This window comes from Capra hircus, chromosome 24 (assembly GCF_001704415.2).
Source record: "Capra hircus breed San Clemente chromosome 24, ASM170441v1, whole genome shotgun sequence".
NCBI lineage: Eukaryota > Metazoa > Chordata > Mammalia > Artiodactyla > Bovidae > Capra > Capra hircus.
This window is the reverse complement of record NC_030831.1, coordinates 62,162,148-62,187,570: the sequence shown is the minus strand read 5'-3', so window position 1 is coordinate 62,187,570 and position 25,423 is coordinate 62,162,148. Positions and strand designations below refer to the sequence as shown.

The window sequence follows — 25,423 nt, the reverse complement described above, 5'->3', positions numbered from 1 at the left end:
TTAATATATGCAAATTATGTAGCCTTATGAATTTAAATCCTAATATTTAATTTTAAATTAGATGGTCTGCTTATGTAAGTATCTGTAAAAGTAACTTTTACATGTAGTAAAATAGCTACATTAACCAAATCAGATTTATATTAAAAAAAAAAAGCATTCTTTCTTTTAATTGCTTGCTTGGCCTAGAAAAGAGTGCTGGTAGTCCCACAATTCGTCCAGGGAAAACAATCACATGGTATAATTATTTTGTGTTTCTTTATTCTGATAAATAGAGAAAAAACAAACTACACAGCATATGAAATAATACGCTGTAAACAACAGCTGGCAAAAGTTAAAAGATACTAATTTAGTATTTGAAAACCTATGTACACATCAAATCTCTAGTAAGGAAAGGCTGAAAGATGTCAAGTCAAAATTATTGATGAACTATTTTATTGGTTCCCAATCCCAAATCCATAATTTTTAGCATCTAGATTAGATACTAATTTCAAATCAGATATATTAAAAGTAAATTCTGATGTCTTCTTATCTCAGCAAGGAAAAGTTATCCTTGACACTTATTTCCAGCAGCTGGATCTACTTCCTAGATATTTGCAATGAAACTAGAATATTTGTGATAACTACAGTCTCAAAAAATATCCCTAGGGCTGCTTCTACATTACTACTCTAACATTACAGGCAGAGCATTCCACAGTTCCCAGATAGTACACCCAGATCTTTGTGCAAGTGGCTATGGTGAAGACTGGTGGAAATCAATGTGGATAGAAAGACGATGAAATTAGAAAGAGGTGGGCCGGATGGTGGTAGAAATGCTAAGAGCAAGATCAGGACAATCCACCAGGTCAAGTCAAGTCACCCAAACCTCCTGCTGATCAGCGTTAGAAGGAAGTAACCGGAAAGGAGTCATCACATGCTTCCAGTTAAGCTTAAATCTCTCTCCTTGTGGTGGTTCCTTGATGTTGTTTCTGTTATAATAAAAGCCAGCTGTAGTTTCAAGGGCAAGAGACTCTGCCACTGAACAAGATGCTGTCGTCCTTCCTGATTATAAACAGGAACGGGTGATCAGCTCGGAACACACTGGACTCGGGCAGCTGCTTTTCCACGATGCTGCTTCCTGCGGCGGCAGTGGCCTCTGTGCCCTCCTCGGTGACCTCTATGTAAGACTTGTGCGTCAGCTTTGATATGTACAGACGGCCTCCTGCAGCTATACCAGAGAGATCAGCTCTGGATTCATCAAAGATATCCCTCAGCCCTAGGGCTTCCAAATAGTGCTTGATTTCATAATTCTTCTCTATCTTGAACTGAGGTAGAAACACTTCAACATACTGAGATTTCATTTTTCTTGGATTGGTCCAGTCCATTAGATTCTGAAAAGTCAGTTTGTTTTCAATCTGTAGAAATAGTTAGAAGGCAATTTAGAACCATATGTTTAAGAACCAGATGAAACAATAGCCTCAGAGGTATATGGTTTTCCATAACAATTCTCTCCTGGATATTTGCTTATAAGTATGTGAAAGGGTGCCAGGGGAGTCTGGAAATGGGAAATGATTAAAATAAATGGTTCAAATACTCTTGAATGAATCATGTTCAATTTGCTCTGCTATGACAAGGTGTGGTTTATTTGTATTGATATTTCAGGGCATTTCTGTTCTCTGCCCACATATTAACATATATAGACAAAGTGGAACAGTGAGCAAGTGAAGGAATTTGGGAATCAGAGATCATCAGGGGGAGAAAGGGACTCAGCAGTCATTTGAATCAGTGTTTCCGCAAGCCAGCGGAACCCCGGGCAGCCAACAGCAAGGAGCCCAGGGCTGTAGCCTCGGGGCGTGTGCGATCAGCACCCCCCAGCGCAGCGCCCACACTGGAAGAGCTGGGCACAAATTGGCTCCCCTAGTCCACACGTGCGTCAAGTGCAGCTCGAGACAACGTAGGGAGACGTGCCCAAGGTGCACAGCCTGGACCCTCTGTGACACAGTGCACGTGCGTGTGTGCCCAGTCGTGTCCAAATTGCAAACCCATGCGCTGTGGCCTGCCAGGCTCCTCTGTCCATGAACTTCTCCAGGCAAGAACACTGGAGTGGGTAGCCATTTCCTTCTCCAGGGGATCTTCCAGACCCAGAGACTGAACCCATGCCTCCTGCTTGACAGGTGGGTTCTTTGCCACTGAGCCAGCTGGGAAGCCCCTAATGGCAGAGTGCAGGCCACACATGTCTTTCCAACACCACTGCCCCAAAGTGACTCAACCTGAACTCACCAACTCCATAACACTGAGAATTGATCCTAGATTATTCCAGATTTATAACGGGAAAAGTTTTCATATGAGCATTGTTTACACATCTTGGATTAATAAATGAACACATGGGTAAGTGACTAATTCTGACAACTTGAAATCTTGAAGTTGATGGATGAGAACACAATCAAGGGTCCTAGACGTCTTCTTATTCCCCAGCAATGAGAGCAACAGGGTAACTTACTTGGGATAGGTCATTATCCGGCAGCATTACGTACATGCTTATACCACCATGATATCTGAGCTCAAGAACCTGCATGGGGGGGTCTTTAACGACAGACAAATTGAACTTCCGTTCCTGATGCATCATGGCCACCGCTTTCCCGGGACACTGAAAGTCAAGTTATTGGAAAAAACAGTTAAAGCCTGCCGTATTTCACTGATTGAGCAAATCCAACAGGACAGCACTGCAGGCTTTTCTTTCCAGTGGATTCTCCCCACCGTGCTGCCGGTGGTGGTCCTGTTGGTCCACATCTCGAGTGAAATCACAGACTTTGAGAGTAACTACCTGAGCTTGAAACTCACCAACTGCGTGACCTTGGAAAAGTTACTTCACCTCTCTACGTCTCTACACCTCACCTCTGTAATGGAGGTAAACAGTCTCTATTGCATAGGATTGTTGTGAAGCTTATGTGCCTTACCATAGCTAGCACTGAACATTGCCTTGCATTTAGTGTTTCATCTGAAGATGTCTATATCATGCCGTGAATAATTATTAAATAGCATTATAATTTCAAGTGATTGCTATAGATTTTTCTCTTATCTGAAGTATTATCCAGGCAAGTGTTATAAAAATTACTATTTAATAATAGGGTGTTGTAAAGCTTTTTTTTTTTTTTAATTCCTGTGAAATATTTGACAAATTAACTTGAGGGAAACACAGTAGCTCTTATCTTTAGGATACCGCTTCTAGATTTAGAAACATAATAGAGATACAATAAACTGTCTTTTCCTAAAAGATACTGTGATCCTGCAAGTTTTTCAGCATTTCTATAAAATCTCCCTTTACGAAAGAAGATCCTACTGAGGAGTATGGATAAATTTTATGCCTGAATCATGGGTTCTTCTTCCTCCGGAAAGGTTGTCCTTTTAGACCAAGAATCCAAACCCCAGAAAGAGCACCCATGACGCAGTAAGGAAAGAAGGCGCCTTCCTAGTGAGACAGGCAGGCGCCTTCTCACTGAGTCTGGAACCACGGGGGCTGAGCCGCAAAGTCTCATTTCAAGCTAGGGCAGGGAAGATTCCCACAGCTGAGTTATGCTGGAGAAAGATGGAAACTAGACTTCTTAACAAAGGGGTGATTTCACCAATTTTGGATGGAACCAAAGCTGTCAAGTGATATAGATTCTACAGCGTATTATCTTATAAGCTATATATTAGAGCTCTATTACAAGGGATATAGTCAGATTATTATAGGAAGATTATTTTAAACAATGTTATTATACCTTATGTTAATACTTACAGACTTTTTATTTGCACATACTCATATTTATTTAAATAAGCCATTACTTAGGAGCAAAATACAAACAAACAGAATGGAAATGAGTTAACAAATGCAGTCTACCAGAGGAGCTGAAGGAAAGAGTGGGGAATAAAAGCTCATTTCCAAACACCATTAGCGCTGTCAGCCCCAGTCATTAAAATTCTGTGTGTGCGCACTCGGTCACGTCCGACTCTTTGCAACCCCAGGGATGATAGTCCGCCAGGCTCCTCTGTCCATGGAATTTTCCAGGCAAGAACACTGGTGTGGATTGCCATGCTCTCCTCCAGGGGACCCTCCCTACCCAGGTGTCAAGCCTGAGTCTCCTGTACCTCCTGCATTGGCAGATGGATTCTCTACCACTAGCTCCACCTGGGAAGCCCCATTGCAATTCCGGGACTGTCTAACGCACTTCATCTTGCAAGTACACAGCTAACATCTCTATCGGACAGAGTTATGGTTTATTAGGATTTATTAGGTTTCAGTTTTTTCCCTTAGGATTTTCAAAATACTTCTATGCCCCTCTGTGTTCTCACAGAGGCACCTGCATTATCGACTTGCTCCCAAGTTGGGCTCTCCTTAGGACCCTGCAGTTAAGGACGCACAGCAGAGCTGGCCGCCCTCCATGCGGGTGCTAAAGGCCACCAAACTCCAAGTCCTCCTGGCGTCTGATCTACTCTGTGCTCAAGTTTCTTCTCCTTCCTCCCAAAGCGCTCCTCTCCCCACAGACACAGCCTGCTAGACAACCTCTTACTGCCCATCTCCTCACTCATCAGTCATCTTTGATTGCCAGGAGCTCTCAGCACTCCTGTGTCTAAAACTTCTGATGTGGAAAGGTGCAGAAAGAAGGTTTCAGTAGCCTTTTCCGCTATGTTTACACGTTAAATCTGGATTTCTGTGCTCCAACATGGAAGACTGAGGACCAAAAGGGGCTTGCTACTGCTGTGCAGCCGCAGTCGTGTCTAGCTGTCTGTGCGCCGTGGAGCGCAGCACTCCAGGCCCCCCTGCCCTCCATCTCCAGAGTCTGCTCAGGTTTATGTCCATTGAGTTGGGGATACCATCCAACCATCTCATCCTCTGTAATCCTCTTCTCCTGCCCGCAATCTTTCCCAGCATCAGGGTCTTTTCCAATGAGTCAGCTCTTCGCATCAGATGGCCAAAGTATTGAAAGGAATGTTCTGGGTGAACTAATGGAATCACTTGGTCTTACTTGTGAGAAAGACTGTGGGTTTAAGGTTCATGTGTTAAGACAAGGCAACTCCTGTGAAGCAAAGTAAAGGCCCTAACGTGGCACGTCTGACTACAAGGCAACTCCTATGAAGCGAGGTAAGGGCCCTAACGTGGCAACTCCTATGAAGCAAGCTAAGGGCCCTAACGTGGCAACTCCTATGAAGCAAGCTAAGGGCCCTAACGCGGCATGTCTGACCACAAAGTCTTTGACGTCTCTACTATACTAAGATTGTTGTGTGAGAGTGAAAGTGTCAGTCTCTCGGTCGTGTCTGACTCTTTGTGACTCCATGGACTGCAGCCACCAGGCTCATCTGTCCACGGGATTCTCCCGGCAAGAATGCTGGAGTGGGCTGCTGTGCCCTCCTCCAGGGGATCTTCCCGACCCAGGGATTGAACCCGGGTCTCCTGCATTGCAGGTGGTTTCTGTACTGTGTGGGTCACTAGGGAAGCCCTGTGAAGGCATCTTATTGGCAAAAACCTTCCTAAATTAACCAGAATTCCATACCTTGGGAGATCTGAAATGGCAATTTTGGGTCTGGCTCTTGGTGAAGGCTGACTCCCACTTGCCTTTGAAGTACACGGCGTTCACCAGCACCATCACAGCAGATGAGCTTATGGTCCCTTCATGAAAGACATCCCTGATTTTGCCTTTTGAAAAATAAGTTGAGAAAAAATGTAAATTTTAAAAAGCTAAAGACAAGATGAATATTTTTCTATCACATAAATAAAATGATCATGATATTGGTAATAATCTGTGATCAATTACTTTGTCCAGCACTTTCCATGTGCAATATTTGGTTTAATTCTCACAAAATCCCTGTAGGGAAGGCACTATTATTGTTTCTGTTGCCTGTTGAGAAATCTAGGGCATAGAAAAATAATTTGTACAAAGTCACATAAAACAGGATGCTGGCCCAAGAAGACCTTCCCTACTCATACTCAGAGACCTTCCCTACTCATACTTTCATACTCAGAGACCTTCCCTACTCATAGACACCAAACTGCCTTCATGTATTCCATTGATGAGGCCATAGCATTCCAAGTATAGTTTAAGGCCATTTCATTGAATGGGCTAATTCCTATGTTCCATGTTCACGAAAGTTTTGCTAAATGCCTTGCACTATTCTGGATACTGAACAGGACCCTATGGGGCCTTCCCTGGGCAGGCCCTCCCCCATAACCTCTCCTTTAGCCCCTCTCTTAAGTGCCCAGATGACAGTCTTCGACACACAGTTGCTGGTGGCACTAGTGGTAAAGAACTTGCCTGCCGATGTGAGAGAAGCAGGAGGCCAGGAATCTAATGGGTCTCCCCAGTGGCTCAGATGGTGAAGAATCTGCCAGCAATGCAGGAGACCCGGGTTCAGTCTCTGGGTGCGGAAGATCCCCCGGAGGAGGAAATCCACTCCAGCATTCTTGCCTGGAGAATTCCACAGATAGAGGAGCCTGGTGGGCTACCATCCATGGGATCACAGAGAGTCAGACACAACTGCAGGGACTTGGCACGCCCACATTTCCTGAGTTGTCTCGCAGATGTAAAAAACCTCCCCGGCACCAAATGGAGGATGGTAACTGCCTAACACCAGAGCCCATAGCCTCAGGCCTCTTGGAGCCTAAGGGCTGAGAATGCGAACCTCTGTGACACCACCCTGGTGCCTCAGCAACAGCCAGAGAATCCTCATGAGCTGACCGCCACTCCACAACTGCCCACCTCCCCTGGCTTTTAGAAATGCTTTGCTGAAACTCTTCCAGGAGCTCAGGGCTTTTTGGGTCCACCACAGGGACCACTTGCTTGGTCCTGCAGCAAACCTTTCTCTGCTCCAAACTCTGACGGTTCAGTTTGTTTGGCTTCACTGTGTGTTGGCCTCACGAGCCTGTACTAACAAGTGCAGTGGGGGCACCACCTTAATGCGGTGGCAGCGTCCTGGGGTCCCAGCCCTGCGCTCAGGGAGGGGAGGGAACACAGCGCCTATGGCCAGGCCACCTGCTTGAGCTGAGGGCAAGGTGAGGGCCAGGCAGAATTTCCATAAAGTTGGGACTCTTTATTCAAAACTTGAAAACTGTATTTGGGGAAAGCCTAACTTATTCTGATTCAATAGGAAGAGTAAGATTGGAAAGGTTGGTGGCAGGAGCCAGATAATTGAGCCTGGAAAGTCTGATAAGAATTTTTTGTTATCTTGAAGGCGATGGAGAAGCATTGTTCAGGATTCACTGAAACACAAAAAAGGGGGTAGTCATGATGGATCAGGTTTGCCTTTCTGAAGGATGACTCTGGCAGCGTGTGTAGGACTGAAGAGGGGGTGGAGGGAGGGGGTGGAGGACTTAAACCTACTAAGACCAGGGCAGTTTTGTTGGGACATTGGCATCATTTTGAAGTGTTCCTCCAAATAAGTATTGAGTCCATGCCCTCATCACAGTGAGAATTATTATACATAGATTTGGGTGAGAAAGGAAAAAAGGGAAATAAATTACTGCTCCAAATAAAGAAAGGATACTGGTAATCTGATACGCCAAAATACTTTAACACTGGAGGAAAGGGGACGATAAAGGATGAGATGGTTGGATGGCATCACCAACTCAATGGGCATGAATTTGAGCAAACTCCAAGAGATGGTGAAGGACAGGGAGGCCTGGCGTGCTTTAGGGTTGCAAAGAACTGGACACGACTGAGCGACCGAATAACACTAGGAAAGTAATTGAATAGGTTTGATTTATGAAGAGCATGTTTGGAATACATGGCGGCTAACGGTCAAATTAACTCTACTGAAGTAACGATGGATGATGAGCAAGTGCAGGCTGAGCCGGTGTCTTTCTATTTCCTGGAATAATTCTATGCCTTTGAATGTTTGCACTTAAGGGTGCAAGTTACATGTCTCATATTTCTGAAACAGAAACAAACTCAGCAAATATATATATATTGTTCAGAGTATAAATCAAGGCCATTTCTTAGGTAAAGAAATGACAAGCTTTGGAATCATTGACTAAGAAAAAAATAAATAAATTTCTTTATTTGTTTTGTACTAAACCAGACCATTAGCTGGAATTTCATTTTCAGCTGGAAAGAGACTTGTCAATAAAGAAATACGCTTTTTTGTGGAAGGAACCACCATTGCCAGATACGTAATTTTGATAAATGAAGAGAATTTAGAATTAATTTTTTTGACAGAGCATCATAGAACTGTGTGTGTGTGTGTCAGTCGCTCAGCCGTGTCCGACTCTTTGCAACCCATGGACTGTAGCCCACCAGGCTCTGCTGGTCATGGGATTTTCCTGGCAAGAACACTGGAGTGAGTTGCCATCTCCTCCTCCAGGGGATTTTCCCAACCCAGGGATCTAACCTGTGTCTCCTGCATTGGCAGGTGAATTCTTTACCATTGTGCCACCTGGGAATTCCCTGGACAGAAACTAGAGCAATTTTAAATGACAGCAAGCATTACTTCTGGTAAGCAGGAGCAGTTTCTCATATGTACAAGACTCCCAACTTTAAAACTGGGAGTTCTCGATATTCACGTATAACTGACAGTCTTGCAGATAAACAGGCACCGCACTCACCATGGGTCTCGTTTTCAATCCATTTGTTAATTTTGTATCTGGTGTCTTCCACATCATTTGTAAAGTCAACTCTTTCCACTTTGGCATTATATAATTTCTTAGCACACTCAATATAGTCCTATAAATATAAATGATATACAGCTCTATAAGTAATAAACACAGTTTTTGTTCTTACAAATCATCACCAACTAAGCACCATAAGAAATATATATTTGAAATTGTCCCCTCATTTCCACTACCTTACTCAAGGACTACGTTCTGCCTCAAAGGTGAAGGAACAGGCTGGGAGGGAGGACCGGAGAACTTGCAGTGGAAATCTCGGAGCAAGCACAATGAAATGTGCTGGAGATCAGCAGAGCCCGTGGCTGATACCACCCCCTCAGCCTCAACACTCTTTCTCACCATAAATATTTCAGGAGCCTCCTACCTCTTGCCCCTTGTTTGTGTCATCCTCTTCCTACTGAAAAACTGTTCAAGAAACCTAGCAGATATCACTTTAATCAAGTGATCAAAGATAACATTGTCAGCAATAGGATTAATCAAAATCCTGCCAGGGGGCAATAAGGATAATATGATGAAAATAAAACAACACCCCTGATGTTTTGTATCGATCAGATGGAGGAGTGATCTAAAGAAATGGTGAACGCCATTTTGCAACATATGTGTGTTAGCTGCTCGGTCGTGTCCAGCTCTTTGCAAACCCATGGACTAGCCCTTCAGGCTCCTCTATCCATGGGATTCTCCAGGCAAGAATACTGGAGTGGGTTGCCATTTCCTTTTCCAGGGGCTCTTCCCAACCCAAGGATCAAACCCCGGTCTTCCACATTGCAGGCAGATTCTTTACTGTCTGAGCACCAGGGAAGAATTTTACGACATATAAGAGTATCAAATTAACATTTTATACACCTTAGACTTACACAGTGTTATATGTTAATTATGTCTCAACAGAGCTGGAAAAAATATGACTCTAATTATGAAGAAACATCAAACAAATTCACACTGAAGGGCCTTCTAAAATATAACTAGTCTAAAACTGGACATAATGAATAATCATTGAAAGTGTCAAGATCCTTAAAGTCAAAAAAAAAGCTAGGGAACTGTTCCAAATTGAAAGATACTAAAGATACATACCAACAAAACACAATGCATGATTCTGAAGTAAATTATTTTGCTATAGGATGATGTAGTGATGGTTGGTCAGATGCAAAAGGACCCAAAGCTTAGCTGAGAATGACGGAACAGCGTGAGCTCCCGGATTATGATGGTTGCACTGTGGTTATGTGGGAGAATCTCATTGTTCGTAGGGTTACACCAAAGACCTCAGATATGATTAGTGATTTCCAGTGGTTCAGGAGAAATTTTCTTCTCTATAATACCTGCAACTTTTCTGTAAGTCTCAGATTAATTCAATATAGCTTTTCTTTTGAAAAGTAGAAGGCAGACCTAATAAGTCTTCTTCACTAATGGACTGTGAAGCTTAGGGAAAAGAAGAAGACAAATTTGACCCAAATACTTGGTGGATAATTCACTGAGAGGGAACACGGAACAAGAGAAGTCAGAGGACAGGAGGGGTGGTACATGAGAGTCTGGAGGCGCCGCCTGAGGGCTGGCAGGAGGCAGGTGCAGCCACAGAGCACACAGGGGCAGGGAGAGCAAGGCAGAGAACTGCACACTCTCTGAACACAGACCCTCTGCTTGGGTAAGAAAGTTGGCTGAAAACGGAACATGGCTGAGGACAGAAAGTTTACAGAACACTAGTATTTTAGGGATGCCTGGAGGAACAAAGATGAAGCAAAGAGGCTGAGATTAGAAAACCAGGAGAAATCAGTACCATAAACACGAGAGGGGAGCCTCGCTCACGCTGGGCACTATGGAGAGGCAGATAAGATGAAACTGCAAAGTGTTCATAGCTTGGGCGTCCACATGGAAGGCAGCAGTCAGCTCCATAAACAGGATTTCAGGGGAGCATTTAACATAGAAGCCAGACTGCGATGGATTGAGGAGTAAAAGGTGGGGAAATGGGCTCCAAGAGTACATATTACCCTTTCATTAAGCTGGATTTTTCAAGCTTACATTTTCAGTGTGAGAAACAATAAGGTGGGAAGGAGAATCATTAAGCAGCTTTAAAAAAAAAAAAAAACTTGAGAAAAAAGGTACCTTGTATATACATTTATTTGCTATGAGAAAGAAGAAGTAAGCTAGTAAAAGGCCGATAAAGAATATCGATGGGAAGGTAACACCAAGGAAGCGGGCAGGAGGCAAGAAAGCAGCGGAGGAATCGGCCGTTTAGGAAAACGGTTCCCGCTGAGCTTGATGGAAAGAGGGGGAAAGACCAGCAAATGGGTTGGAATACGAGTCCTGCCTCTATTTTCTTTGTCAAGTAGAGGACAAGGCCTTCAGCTGAAAGTGATGGAGGTGGAAAGCGCTTGTTGGAAACTGAGAGGAGTTAGGAGAGTTTTCACAAACGGCTGTCAGGAGTGAACACCAAAGCTGGCTGCTGGACCCCGCGAAGAACGCCTGACGGGCGGCAGGGAGCCGGCCGCGTCCTGGTGGTGGTGACTGCACGCTTCCCGGCTTCCCACCAGCGTCCCTCTGCAGCCGGGCGCAGCCGCGGGTGGAGTCGCCGCACTGATGCCACTCAGGGCTTTGTTGGGGGGAGAGAATGGGGAAGCAATGGCTGAGAGCAGTTCAGCGTAGGAATGAAGCTAGGCAAGGAGAGAGCTGATACGCTGAGGGAAAGTCGAGAGACCAAGAGAATCCGAATGGCTCGGCGCGGCTGGAGGGCGGGTGGGGCCGTGATGGAAGGCGGAAGCGCGGACGTTGCGGCTCCGCCGGAAAACGGGCTGCAGACTCCAGGCCGCCGCCGAGTTTCAGGGTGTGGCTCAGGTGTCTGTGCCGGTGTAGAGAGGCGGTCAGGAAACCGTGGAGGCAGAGTCATCCATAGGAACACTGGGTTCATTCAAAACAGGGGCAGAAGCAGGTGTGGAATGACATGCGCAGCGGTCCTACCCAAGGCACACTCAGCAAGGGCGGGGGAGGAGGGGGACGGGGGCTCAGAGACAGTGGGTGGTCTCCCGCGATACCATCCTTTTTCAGAGACTATTTACACATCATTGTCTCTATCAATTCCAGTGGAATATGCACCCTCTTATTCGAACCTATACTCAAATGCGAGTTAGAAAGTGTTAAAAGAGGAAATGTAAGAAGCTCGGAGATGGTCTATCTTTGTACTGATCTATCTGATTGAAATTTGATGATAGGCGCATTTAAATCAAAAGCAGTTTTTAGAAAAACTTATTATACTTATAAATGTTTGGAAAAAAAAAAAAAAGGCTCTCTTGCTTTCCGTGTTCTTGCTTAGATCTCACCTTCGCTGTGCTTCTGCGCACACTGCAATGAGGGTCGGAGGACAGAGCACGGAAAGCAAGAGGCTATAAACAGCACCGTCGCAGGCGCAGCAGCGTCCCGGCTACGCCTGAGGGCCCCTCAGGAGCCTCACAGCGCCTGTGGGAACTGAGACTCACACTGCGGCTGAACATCATGGCGGCCCCTGTGAAACTTGTGTAGGGTGCCTTTGGGAGGATTGAAAGCAGACTGACCTAATGCTTCATAGTTGACAGGCTGCCAAGCGATTCGGGAGTGGTGCTGGAAAGGGCAAAGAATCTGAGTGGGTGACAGACAGACGAGGCGTGAACGACTGGGTGGAGCGGAGAGCTGGAAAGGATGCAAGCGGAGAGCAGCCCAGAGGCGTCGCGGGGTGGAGTTGTACAGCGTGAGACGTGGGCCACCAAAAGGGAGAACAGACTTCCCGCAGAGAACCGGCCCCTGCGTCTGCCTGAACAGTGCTGCCAGCTTCCGGTGGTCGCCGCAACGACGGGGCAGGACCCCAGCACGCCAGAGCGCGCTCTTGACTCGCTGGTCTTTGGACGAGGAGAATTCAGACACCGTGCAGCAAGGCCAAGACTCAGTCTGCTGAGCTCGAGCTTCCGCCTCCTGCGTCGTCTTAGCTGCAGCTCTACCACTGGCCGGCCTCACACGGCTAAGTCTCTCACCAAGAACTCTTTTGTGAGTGTGTGCCACACGCTCAGTCACGCCCAGCCCTTTGCAGCACCCTGTCTGTGCCCACCAGACCCCTCTGTCCCTGGGATTCGGTGAGAACACTGCAGCGGGTGGCCATTCCCCACGCTGGGGATCTTCCTGACCCAGAGACTGAACCCACGCCTCCTGCGTCTCCTGCACTGCAAATGGGTTCCTTCCAAGCTGAGCCACTGGGAAGCCCCCTTTTACAAGTGGTCTCATTGAAGAGATAAGTAACTGCTGGGAGGGGAGATGGAAGGGCAAAGCTGAGAAAAAAGGGAGGTGAACTCAGCACTGGGATGAAGAACTGTCCTAGGAGACAGGAAACCCTAAGGAAAAGGGGACGATGCTGCCCACGAAAGTGAAAGTGAAGTCGCTCAGTCTGGCCGACCCGCTGCGACCCGTGGACTGCAGCCCGCCAGGCTCCTCGGCCCATGGGATTCTCCAGGCAAGAGTACCGGACTGGGCTGCCGTCCCCTGCTGCCCATGGACCCCCTAAATGCACTGTCTGCTCCCCCACCCCAGCTCTCGCTCCACGTCACTGCCAGTGGACAGGCTCCTCTGTCTTAGAGCATGTCAGTCTGGTGACCCTGAATATGTGATCACTCAGGTGAAGAAAAGCTGTACTTTGGAAATAAAGTGATAATATTGAGAAGGCATCTGGGAACCTAATTAATAGTGACAGGAAAAAAATATATCACCTTGGTATGGCCCCATGGAAAGGTGCAAGCCTTTATTCAGATGATAAATTGAGCAAGGCCCAGGTTCATAACAGAAATAACCGTCTAACATAGGAGCCTGCACTTACCTTTCGAATATCAAATACTTTTTCTGCAAAAAGTCCATTGGCAATGCTGAGTTCATAATCCTTGTGGGATGTGTTTATATCAGACAGAACTCTTTTCAGTTGAGATTGGAGTCCTGGCTGCTGTTAAAAAGATTTATAAAAAATTATTCTTGGGCTGTAAAGTATGTCTACTCTTTTTACACATGAAATAAAACATGTATAAAGTCATAAAAGAATTTGAACGCGATGATGCTTTTTCAAGCAGGAACAGTGCCACATATAGTCTCCCATCCTTCCTCAGAGCAGGGCCTATGGGCGGAGTTAATTAAAGGGTTAGTGAGATAAATAAATCACCTTAAAATAAAACTATTAACGGAAGATAATGAATTTGTCTAATGCATGTACTAAATAATTCATTTTACCAATGTGAGATGTAAGTTGACTGTGAATATCAAAGGATAAAACACAAACATTTAGCTCCACACTATCTCACCAAATTTTAGCTAACACGTAAGGAAAATATTGGCTTACTTGATAATTTACAAATAAATTATCAAAAATTGTATCTGGAATACCCGCAATACAGAAATCTGAATGAGACATGATCCTTTGCTTTAAAGGGGAGAGAACATAGAAATATATTAGTGAGATGGGGATTTTCCTAAATTGAGTCTTACAGTCTCTTTCTCTAGAACATATTGTCTTTACCTGAGTATCAGAAGAGTTTCCATGTCTTGAGAAGGTATTAAAGTGAAGCGCCTGTAAAAAGGCAACAAGGAGAGCAGTCAGCAAGCAGTGGCAAACAAGAAGAGAACTAATTTTTAAAAAGTGGAGATTTCACTGTTGCTGGTTGTGTTTGTGTATTTGTTTGTTAGCACGCAGGGCGGCAGTGACCTGCGTGACTGCCCTATTGATGTGTTTAGAACAAGACCAGTCACTGGGGAAAGCATCACAAACTGGGGAATTCGTGAATCACTGGCTGCTGCTGCCGCTGCTGCTGCTGCTGCTGCTGCTGCGTCGCTTCAGTCGTGTCCAGCTCTGTGAGACCCCATCAACGGCAGCCCACCAGGCTCCCCCATCCCTGGGATTCTCCAGGCAAGAACACTGGAGTGGGTTGCCATTTCCTTCTCCAATGCATGAAATCAATGGCTACAAAGTGAAATATGTTTAACAGTTTTGGTTTGCTCATTCCTGGGGATCAATTTAATAATTACTCACTGATTAAACCTGAACCAGAATCAAAAATAGTCTCATAAAAAATGAAAACTTTGCTTAATGAAACAGGAGGCAAGATTGGGGCTGACTACATATGCACCAAGACACAAAAGCAAGAGATTTCCCTGGTGGCCCAGTGGCTACGACTCTGTACCTCCAGTGCCAGGGGTCCCAGGCTTGATTCCCGGTCGGTGAACTAGGTCCCGAGTGCCACAACTAAGGCCTGGTGCCACCAATTAATAAATAATTTTTTAAGGCATAAAAGGGAAAACTAGCTATTGAGTATCTAGCAAATATTAAATAGGGAGCAAAACTGGGATTTGAGAGATATAATTTTTGATCCTGCAATTATTTGAGAGGCTTCCCTGGTGACTCAGTGGTAAAGAATCTTCCTGCCAAGGCAGGAGACATAAGAGACATGAGTTGGAAGATCCCCTGGAGAAGGAAATGGCAACCCACTCCAATATTCTTGCTTGGGAAATCCCATGGACAGAAGAGCCTGGCTGGCTATCATCCATGGAGTGACAAAGGGCTGGACACGACTGAGCAACTAAACAAACAAAAAATTACTTGAATTAAGCAGTTTGGGGCTTCCTTTTCCAGCATGGCTCTCAATAACCCCATTATTCTAATAATTGTCCCTATGCCCATCTTGATTTCTTGCTACATTTTATCTGCCTTTTTCCAGGCCCTCTGTCTCTGGGATCTGAAATGCAAAACAGCTCCGTTAATAGGAAGTAATAAAATGTGCCATGCGTGTGACAATCACTCATGCAGCCTCCTCGGCATGGGCGGGCAGTGCGCGGAGCAGCATTTAGCTTGTATTCCCCCGACCAATCGTCTGGAAGATCTGAATAACTGCCAGGCAACGGTGGATTTGTTCCATTGCCTCAGTTTGTGACTCCCAGAATCTCATTGGTTTAATTTTCTGTAAAAAGATGTAGCTTTGCCTTAAGGGACCTTTCGGGCTTTGTGTGTGAGGAGCTGGAGTAGGTAGAAGGTCGGAAGGACTGCTCTGATGCAGGGTAAAGAGACACGTATGGGAATTTCACTAAACCAATGTTACTATCAGGGCCTCTGTGAGAGATTTCTACTTCAAAGCCTCAGACCCCTAATTATAGCACCGTCTTATTAGCTTGGGGAGAACAGAACAGCTCAGAAAGGGATATGAAAACTTATAAAGGCTACTAGTACCATTGTTAGTCTTAAAATGCCACAAAGAGTTGGAACCTAGCCTCAATTTCTACATCCTCTTAATCCAGGATGATAATATGAGATGGAATGAGGGAGAAGGCAAAGTCTACAGCGCAAATTTGGTACACACATTAGTTCTATTGTAGATTTAAAATTCACAAATGAGGTCTTTGCAGACATCAAGGACTATGCCTGGAAGCCTGGGTGTCATTTTTCCCCTAGTTCTAGGCAGTTGTGGGGCAGGGAGAGCACCAACACCCTTTCTCGTCCTTCAGGGCCTTCAGGGATATTGTGGTCACCTCTTCCCAGCTGACCCAGTTGACTAGAATATTCCAGGGTTCGTAATTTTGGAATTACGACGGTTTTGTGGTCAGGTCACTGTGACTGTGATTAGTTGACAGAACACCGAAATTACCGATTTAAGGGACTTCCCTGAACATCCAGTGGTTAAGACGCCCCCTTCCAAAGCGGGAGCTGCAGATTCCATCCCTGGTCGGGAAACTACAATCCCACATGCCTCATGTGTGGCCAAAACACATGAAATAGAAGCAATATTGTAACACATTCAATAAAGACTTTATAAAACGTCCACGTCAAACAAAAAAAAATCTCAAAAAAAAAGAAATTGCTAATTTGTCACTAAGAAAGGAAGGTTCAACAAGGACCCTCCTTCCCATGGAGTTTATTTTGTAATCACAAGGGGAGGAAACAAAAGAATGAGTTTTATTACTTGGATTATGTTATTATGGGGCTTCCCTGGTGGCTCAGATGGTAACGAATCTGCCTGCAATGCAGGAGACCTGGGTTCGATCCCTGGGTTGGGAAGATCCCCTGGAGAAGGGAAAGGCCACCCACTCCAGGGTTCTTGCCTGGAGAATCCCCAAGTACAGAGGTACCTGGTGGGCTACAGTCCATGGGTCACCAAGAGTAGTTTTTTTAATTCTTACTGATTGGTAACATTCATGTTAAAAGTTCGCCTCTCAGAACCCCCAGAACTGAAAAAGGAAAGTTGCAGAGAAAAGGCTGCATCGTCAGTCACCTCCGTACGAGGTGGAAAGAAGCACTAGCCAGCTTTTGTTCACTGAACTTAAACTTGGGCAGCCCCGTTGCATATTTCCTTTCTAAAATAAGCCCTGGAAGTTGGAGGGTCCATTGCTATCATCTTTGAGAAAGATTTAACCAAGAGAAGGCTGAGAAAACGCTGAAAGTCACATTGATTGTTACGTGATGCTGTCTTTAGTAAAACGTATGTGGCTTTGTGGAAAAACCCTTTGAATGGTGTCTGCTCCTCTGAGTTCTAAACGCTTTGCTGACTACCTCACAAAAACAACCTAGGAATTAACTCAATTAACTGAAGCTCAGCAAGGAGAAAGGAATATTCTTTTTGACCAAAATTTCTGTCAGACTAACTTTTTAAATTTCCCGCTGCTAAGTCACTTCAGTCGTGTCCGACTCTGTGCGACCCCACAGACGGCAGCCCACCAGGCTCCCCCGTCCCTGGGATTCTCCAGGCAAGAACACTGGAGTGGGTTGCCATTTCCGTCTCCAATGCATGCAAGTGAAAAGTGGACATGAAGTCGCTCAGTCATGCCCGACCCTCAGCGACCCCATGGACTGCAGCCTTCCAGGCTCCTCCGTCCATGGGATTTTCGAGGCAAGAGTACTGGAGTAGGGTGCCATTGCCTTCTCCGCAGCTGTCTTTAAAAAAAAATTGCCCAAGGTCACCATTGGATAGATCAGCTATTTGAGAATATGTGGATGTACCAGAAACAGACTCACTTGCTTCTAAAACATTGTGTTTTTTAAATAATGAATGGAAATCTTATTTTATTAGTTATTAGATTGATTTTTCCAAAGTCAATGCCTGTATTTATCAGAATACTGACTTCGGGATAAGTGAAGCTTTATGGCAAGGTACTTTGAGCTCCCTTTCAGTTTGCTGACTTCAGACAAACAGCTCTTCCTCTTGGGGATATTTGGTGGTGTCTAGGGACACATTTTATTTTCACAATGTGGGAGAGGTGTGCGGATGATATCCAACAGGAAGGGGCCAGGGGTGCTGCAAAACCTCCTACAAGGCACAGGACAGCCCCTCAAAGAATTCTCTGACCCAGAAGGTCAGTAGAGCAAAGGCTGAGAAACTCTGCTTTAGAACAAGACCTTCCTGCGTTTACCAGCACAGAGAGGGTGTGACAACCCCTGCATAAAACCGGGGAAATGGTGCCAACTCCAGGGTTACTGTGAGCATCAAAGAAGATGCACGGAGAGCTTATCCTGGAGCCTGAGCCTGACGGAGCTCCCAGCTGGCTGTTGTTACCATTGCATTAGCGTGAGGAGCTCAGCGCACAGGTTAGGAACCACTCCAGCTCTGGGACAGCAGCATTCTTAGACTCTGCGGTTATTTCCTAGCATCAGTTACTGGTGGAGCAGTCCAGAGAGTGAAACAAGTCTTTCCAGCTTCCCTGACTGCACAAATAACCCTCAACACGTACTTAAGTGTGAAAGGTTACAGCAGGGATCCCTTCCCTCTTGCGCTGGTTTATGAACTAAAATAAGGGGAGGAATCGGTGGGCAGAAGGTTGGGCATCAAAGTTTCAACATGCAGCTCGGCCCCGGTATCTCACCTGCTGCTGACCCACTGAATTTCAATGGCAAATTCCTGAGCGAAGGGGGAGAAGCCATAACCTTTTTGCCTCCCTGCAGTCTCTCTCAGGGTAGTGGGCAGGAGTGAGTTAATAAGCTGTTTCTAAACGTGGTGGGGAGGGTGATGCTGGTGACATCATCCAGACTGTACTGTTATGTCATTCGTGGGCAGGTCACCAGTGCCTAAGCTAGGACTCCACTGGCCTTTCTTTTAGCTCTTCCTTCTCATCCATATTACTCAGGTGTGCGTGCATCCTCAGTCCTGTCTGACTCCTTGCGACCCCATGGCCTGTAGCCTACCAGGATCCTCTCTCCATGGGATTTTCCAGGCAAGAACACTGGAGTGGGTTGCCATTCCCTTCTCCAGAGGATCTTCCTGACCCAGGGATTGAACCCGGGTCTCTTGCGTCCCCTGCGTCGGCAGCAGGTTCTCTCCCGCCGAGCCGCCATCACTCAGGCTGAGGCTCTCTCCTTCCGTGTACACCTGGAATGTCCAGCAAAGCTCAAGTGCTAAGCCCCATGCCCGCAGTTTCTGATTCAGTAGGTCTGAGCTGGAGCCGAAGATTTTGCATTCCTACTGAGATCTCCAGGTGAAGCTGGCATGGGAAACCCACTTTGAAACACACACTAAGGCATGGTATCAAAGCTGCAGTTCTGGAAAGGTTCCAGCTTAAAGAGCAGGGATTGCAAGCCGCGTTCTTTCCTCCCCCTGGACGAGGTCCACTGAGAGGTCTTCCTTTACATGAGACCATTGCAGGGCAATATTCTCTTGGGAAAAGCTGTTTGCCCTGATGATCAATTACAAAAGCCACGGTTGGTGATGCAGTCGAGACTGACCTTATCAATCTGAGAAGCACAGTCACCCCTCGCACCCAAGCGAACCAGGGCCAGCGCAGTGAAGAGGCTCAGAGAGGAAAAGAACATGTTTTCACTCCCTTGACTGCTGTCGATCTCTCTGAACAGGTTGGAGCAAAAGTCCGCGTCTGCTGCAGCGAGGGAGGCCATGGTGAAATGGAGTGCAGCCTAGAGAGGGAGAAGAGAAAGAGCTCCGAGTGCGTTTCCTGTGGGTATTACACGGCTTCTTTTTTTAATTAGAGTGTAATCACCTTACAATGTTGTGTTAGTTTCCACTGTACAATAACGTGCGTGCGAAGTCGTCTCAGTCGTGTCCGACTCTTTGCAACCCCATGGGCTGCAGCCCGCCAGGCTCTGTCCATGGGATTCTCCAGGCAAGAACACTGAAGCGGGTTGCCATGCCCTCCTCCAGGGGATCTTCCTGACCCAGGGATCAAGCCTGCGTCTCACGTCTCCTGCACTGGCAGGCGGGTTCTTTACCACCAGCGCCGCCTGGGAAGCCCTGAATCAGCTGTCAGTGCACATATATCCCCCACCCCAAGTCTCCTCCCCACCCACCCTGTTCCACCCCTCCGGGTTATCACCGAACACCAAGCTGAGCTCCGTGCTGCACAGGAGCTTCGCACTAGCTGTCTGTTTTACACATGGTGGTCTACATATGATATTTATATTCATTCATTTTTTAAGTCCGAGGCTTCATTTCTTCAGCCTTGGATGTAACTATCAAATAACTCACAACAAAAAGGAAAAGTTCTTTTGGCCCAGCATTCTTGCTATCAAAGCTCTAGGGCTCTCTTCTGGCAACAACATTATGATACCTTTTTGAAACGACATTGATCTTCTTTAGCACGACGTTTCTATATTTCTGCTCTCATATTCACACCCAGGGCATAGTCTCACTGTTCCTGGAGGTGGACTTTCCAGCTTCAGTGGTCTTTGATAATTCTGTTTTGAGTCCCAAGCAAACACATTTATGGGACCTACTATTTCTCAAATCTCCCAGATTTCTAAGCTGAAATATAGCAGAAATGCTGTTGCTGTTTAGTCACTAAGTCAGATGTGACTCTCTGCGACCCCTGGACAGTAGCCTGCCAGGTGCCTCTCTCCATGGGATTTCCCAGGCAAGAGCACTGGAGCGGTCTGCCATTTCCTCCTCTGGGAGATATTCCCAACCCAGGGTGGGAACCCACGTCTCCTGCGGTGGCGGGCGTATTCTCTGCCGCTGAGCCACCGTGGAATCCCCAGAAGTGCTGTTACAGTAAAACAGATTTCACGTTGGACAGTCTGTTCAAGGGGCCATGTTTCAGGAAGAAAGACTGTGTGTTACATTCTCTCTCTTCAAATAATTTTCAAGACTTCATGTTGACTGCCAAAAACTCATAGTATTTAAATGAAATTAATCACTCTTAGGAAAGTAACTTCAAAAGCAAAACCATAATAATTCTTTCCAAATACTTATAGAGGAAATTACATTTAATAAAGCACTGTGGGGACATCAACATATTGATACAAACCCTCTTTGGGGACCTACCTGAGTGGTCCAGTGGGGGTCTGAAAGCTGTTTGGTAATTTCAGAATCCAAAGTACGAAAACACACTCTTCAGTACATTTCCCCTCAACCAAGTCCCGACTGTTCTTGTTGTTTTATAAATGCAGCTTTTACTATTTTACCCCCAGGTGGGAAAGGGACGTTTCATGTTTTTTAAAATTATTCTTTAAATCACTTTCTAAAAAAGCAATAATCACAAATTTTTATTTTCTAATTTTTTAGTCATCCTCTTGACTTTTCACAAAACTGTTGTCGTATTGAAGAGAAGAGAAGCTACCCAGGAATGTGTTCATTCAAACAATTAAGTACATACTTTTAGGGCTCAGGTTTCTCTTCTATGGCAGAGAAACCATACCAGATAAATAATCATTATAGCGAAACATCAGCCAAGAGCTTCTTAGATCTAGCGGTTCTCAAGCAATAGTTTTAAAATGACAAACTGTTCCAGGTAATATACAGTTAGATGTTCTCGTACAGACATGCTCATACTCTATGCAAAATGCCAAGAAGTAGGTTCCACTGCACGTCATTGCTTCTGTTTTTTTCTCTATGCAAGTGCTTTGTAGTTTCCAGAAATGAAAGTAAGTTTCATTCCCCTCGTCTGATACAAAGACTGAATCCCACTGCAAATAAGTACCAATATATATGGCTGAATTACTTGTTTTTCACCCTAAATTTCCATCAGATGACATAGAATTAATATTAGAAAATTAACATGCTACCAAAACTGACTTTTTTCTCCTATAATTTCTTTTTCCAGCAACTTAAAAAAAATTAAACACACAAAAATATAATTAAATGTAAACAAGTCATCAACAAACACTCAGTGATTTGGGTCCCAGTTAAATAACTAAACTGAAGAGGAAAACTAATCACATCCACATCCAGCTGCAGAAGACGGCATCAGCACAGTGCTCCAAGGATGCCGCTATCCCGTGCAGCAGCGAAGGAAAATTCTTTTTAAATCATGCAGAGACTTAAATTAATCTTTTATTTCACTAAAACTGCAAAAATGCTTACAAAACTAATATACAGATATGGAATTAATTTATAATTTTCAAGTTAACATGAATCAGATGCTTATGAAGGTCTTTAAATCCTAAACAGAAAATTTAAGGATGTCAAAGTCCAGGGAAGACTGAAGCCTATTCACTTACTTATGGTGCATTTCAACTTGAGAAATTTTTTTATTCCTTGCTTTCTTTTGTTAACATACTTTTTGTGTCAAACCAAACAGAATAGGTATGTTCTCAGTAAAGCTTTTTAAAAGTCTAATTAAAAAGTAAGAAAAATAAATTTTAAAGCATGAGGAAAAACCAGGGACAAACACTTTTAGTAAAACATGAAATTATATTGAAAATATTTCATGGATCTAAGCTTAGTATACCAAACTGATAAATTGTGTGCCTTATTGTTTGATCAAAATATTTCTTCTTAGGATAATTCTGTCTGCACAAGAAAAAGTAACCATGTTTCATGGTACATTACTGAGGGGAAAAAATGCCTCCTGTTTTTACTGAACTAAAGTACACAGAGAGGAAAAAACTGAAACTACAGTTGAACAGACTTATTTTTTACTCTTATCATGTAAGTCAAATGTAATGCATTCAAATCTTTCCATTTTTTTCAAAAACATAGTTTAAAATTTTGACAAATTCCTAATCAAATAAGTTGAGATAGACAATTAAAGCAGAATTCAATTCTAACATCAAGAACGTTTATACTCCAACATATAATGCCTTAAATAAGAACATCATAAATATAGAATTTTAGACTAGTCCATAATTCCCTGATCCTGTTTCTCTTCTCCAAGATGGAACAGGACGTGTTGGGTGGTCTCGGATGCCCTCTGAGTGGCGGGCGCCCCTATCCTCAGTGCCCCAGGGTAAGCGGCTACAGACAGCGGAGACGGAGGAGCTGGGAGGAGGGCGGACCCAGGGCCACGCTGAGGGACGGGCTCTCGACAGAGACGCACTCACTGCCCTCTCTCCCCACCCGCACTGCTCTCTGTCTCTGTGTCTCTCTATCTGTGTGTCTCTCTCTGTCTCTCTCTGTCTCTCTGTGTCTCTCTGTCTCTCTCCGTCTCTCTGTGTCTCTCTCTCTGTCTCTCTGTGTGTCTGTCTCTGTGTGTGTGTGTCTCTCTGTCTCTATCTCTCTGTGCCTCTCTCTCTGTCCCTGTGTGTCTCTCTGTGTCTCTCTGTCTCTCTCTGTCTCTCTGTGTCTCTCTGTCTCTCTGTGTCTCTCTTTCTGTCTCTCTGTCTCTCTCTGTCTCTCTGTGTCTTTCTCTGTCTCTGTCTGTGTGTGTCTCTCTCTGTTTCTCTGTCTCTCTCTGTCTCTGTCTCTCTCTGTCTCTGTGTGTGTCTCTCTCTGTCTCTCTGTCTCTCTCTGTCTCTCTGTGTGTCTGTCTGTGTCTGTGTGTGTGTCTGTGTGTCTGTGTGTCTGTGTGTCTCTCTCTGTCTCTCTGTGTCTCTCTCTCTGCTCTGTCTCTGTGTGTGTGTCTCTCTCTGTCTCTCTATCTCTCTGTGTGTCTCTCTCTGTCTCTGTCTCTCTCTTGTAAGCTGTCTGGCCAGACTTTAAGTTCTGAGCTTTGGAAATATTTACCTTACTCTCTTCATAGAGGAAGCGAGCCGCTGGTTGGATGAGTCTGAAAGAGTCTTGCGTTACTGTGAAATATAAAGCCTCTGACTCAGACACTCCCTACTTCCTTTTGTAATGACCGTGATAATTGGAAATAATGTCATTAAAATGGAGTTATGTTCAGGCCCTTTATAGTGCAAATTCAAAGAAGTGTGCAGAGTATTAGCTGCAGACTCGATTCAAAACAGTCAAAGCAGATAGTTTCTGATGAATCCAAGCCCAGCATGAAATTTTACTTAATTTGATGAGCACGGCGCGGTCTTCTCATATGGTATATGGTGGCTCAAATGGTATTTTGCGTATGGATGGTGTACTTGTCGTATTTACTCACTGATCCGTGCTGTGTGTGTCCAGCTCCTCGCCTCTGAGGAGCCGCGTCCCGGCGTGTGTGTAAAGCTGTCGTGGAGGAGCAGCAGGCAGTCCAGAGAAGAGGAGAAAGCAAGTTACTGGAGGGCAGAGAGAGTGCGACAGACGTCGCTCTGGCTGGGACCCAAGGGTTCGCTGTGCTCAAGGGAAGTAGGTGAGTGGGCTCTTTCAGAACGAAGAGGGCTTTACTCTACATAGTACTTTTTGTTGGTTTTGTTTCTGTTTTTTGCTATGAACCATTTTTCATTTTTAAAGACTTTATTGAATTTGTTACAATATTGCTTCTGGTATATGTTTTGGTTTTTTGGCCACCAGACGTGTGACGTCTTACCTCCCCGACTAGGGAATGAAGCCACAGCCCCTGTATTAGAAGGCGAAGTCTTTATCCCTGGAGTTCCAGGGAAGTCCCCACAGTGTCTCGGACCTTGCGTGACACATTATTTGCACATTCTTACCCTCCCAGCCTCATCTTCAGTGTACGCTTTCATGCTAAAGAGGAATATCCTGACCATTTGAAGTCTCCTCAGATGAATATCCTCTCAGGGGGACAGATGTGCTTGAACATATTGAACAAGACGGAGAGTAGCTACCTCCATCGTAAGAGGAATATGTTACTGATGAGAACATTAAAACAAAAGGGAAAAGTAAAATGATCAGCTCCAGAGAAAACAAGATTGCGCAGGGAAATGCATGTCGCGCTACACTTTGCAGCTGGGCTGTGGTCAATATCCTCTTATTGTGACGACTTCAGTGGACTTCCTTGGTGGCTCAGCGGTAACGAATCTGCCTGCCAATGCAGGAGACCCAAGTTCAGTCCCCACTTAAGGAAGATCCCCTGGAGAAGGAAATGGCAACCCGCTCCAATAGTCTTACCTGGGAAATCCCATGGACAGAGGAGCCTGGTGGGCCATGGTCCATGGGGTCTCAAAGAGTCAGACGTGACTTAGTGACCAAAAAACAACAGCGATTTCAATGTTGCTGCTGCTGCTGCTGCTGAGTCACTTCAGTCGTGTCTGACTCTGCACAACCCCATAGACGACAGCCCACCAGGCTCCCCCGTCCCTGGGATTCTCCAGGCAAGAACACTGGAGTGGGTTGCCATGTCCTTCTCCAATGCATGAAAGTGAAAAGTGAAGTCATTCAGTCGTGTCCGACTCTTCAAGACCCCATGGACTGCAGCCCACAAGGCTCCTCTGCCCATGGGATTGTCCAGGCAAGAGTACTGGAGTAGGGTGCCATTGCCTTCTCCGTTTCAATATGGAGTATTGAGTTAAACAAGATTGAGGGTGTATTGACACTGTAGGGATATTAGGAGGAGGTGGTACGGGACGGGATAGGGAACTGGACGTCCACAGGGTCCATTGTCCTTCTGTGAAAGGAAGGCAACAGATCATCTCTAAAAGTAAAACAAAAAAGAGCCACCTTAGCTTGTTACTTGGATGTCTGAAAAGATACAAGAAGCAACACCAAAAGCGACTGAGATTGGAGATAAGCATCCACCTGTGAAACCAATCCAACAAGCAGTCACTCTCCGATACAGTGGCTTTGT

The 25,423-nt window shown here is 45.3% G+C and overlaps 1 protein-coding gene across 3 annotated transcripts; it reads right to left on the bottom strand.

Moving 5' to 3' along the window:
* SERPINB7 (serpin family B member 7) lies at window positions 288-23,537 on the bottom strand. Of its 3 annotated transcripts, none has more exons than XM_005697316.2 (8): window positions 23,473-23,537; window positions 19,305-19,490; window positions 14,124-14,174; window positions 13,437-13,556; window positions 8,552-8,669; window positions 5,508-5,650; window positions 2,477-2,623; window positions 288-1,391 (listed from the first exon to the last, which is right to left on the bottom strand). In XM_005697316.2, exons 2-8 carry the CDS (start codon window positions 19,470-19,472, stop codon window positions 993-995), a joined length of 1,146 nt encoding a protein of 381 aa, XP_005697373.2. In that variant the 5' UTR covers window positions 19,473-19,490; window positions 23,473-23,537; the 3' UTR covers window positions 288-992. The 3 variants fall into 3 exon arrangements, with proteins under 3 accessions (XP_005697373.2, XP_005697374.2, XP_017895302.1); XM_005697317.2 differs by having other exon boundaries at window positions 13,437-13,553; XM_018039813.1 differs by lacking the exon at window positions 23,473-23,537 and adding an exon at window positions 20,854-20,873.

Coding starts and splice junctions, on each gene's coding strand:
- SERPINB7 (XM_005697316.2), bottom strand. CDS start 19,472: ATGGCCTCCCTCGCTGCAGCAGACGCGGACTTTTGCTCCAACCTGTTC. Junction 2,624..5,507: donor GCCATTTCAGATCTCCCAAG/GTATGGAATTCT, acceptor CTTGACTTTCAG/TGTCCCGGGAAAGCGGTGGC. Junction 1,392..2,476: donor CGGATAATGACCTATCCCAA/GTAAGTTACCCT, acceptor CTATTTCTACAG/ATTGAAAACAAACTGACTTT.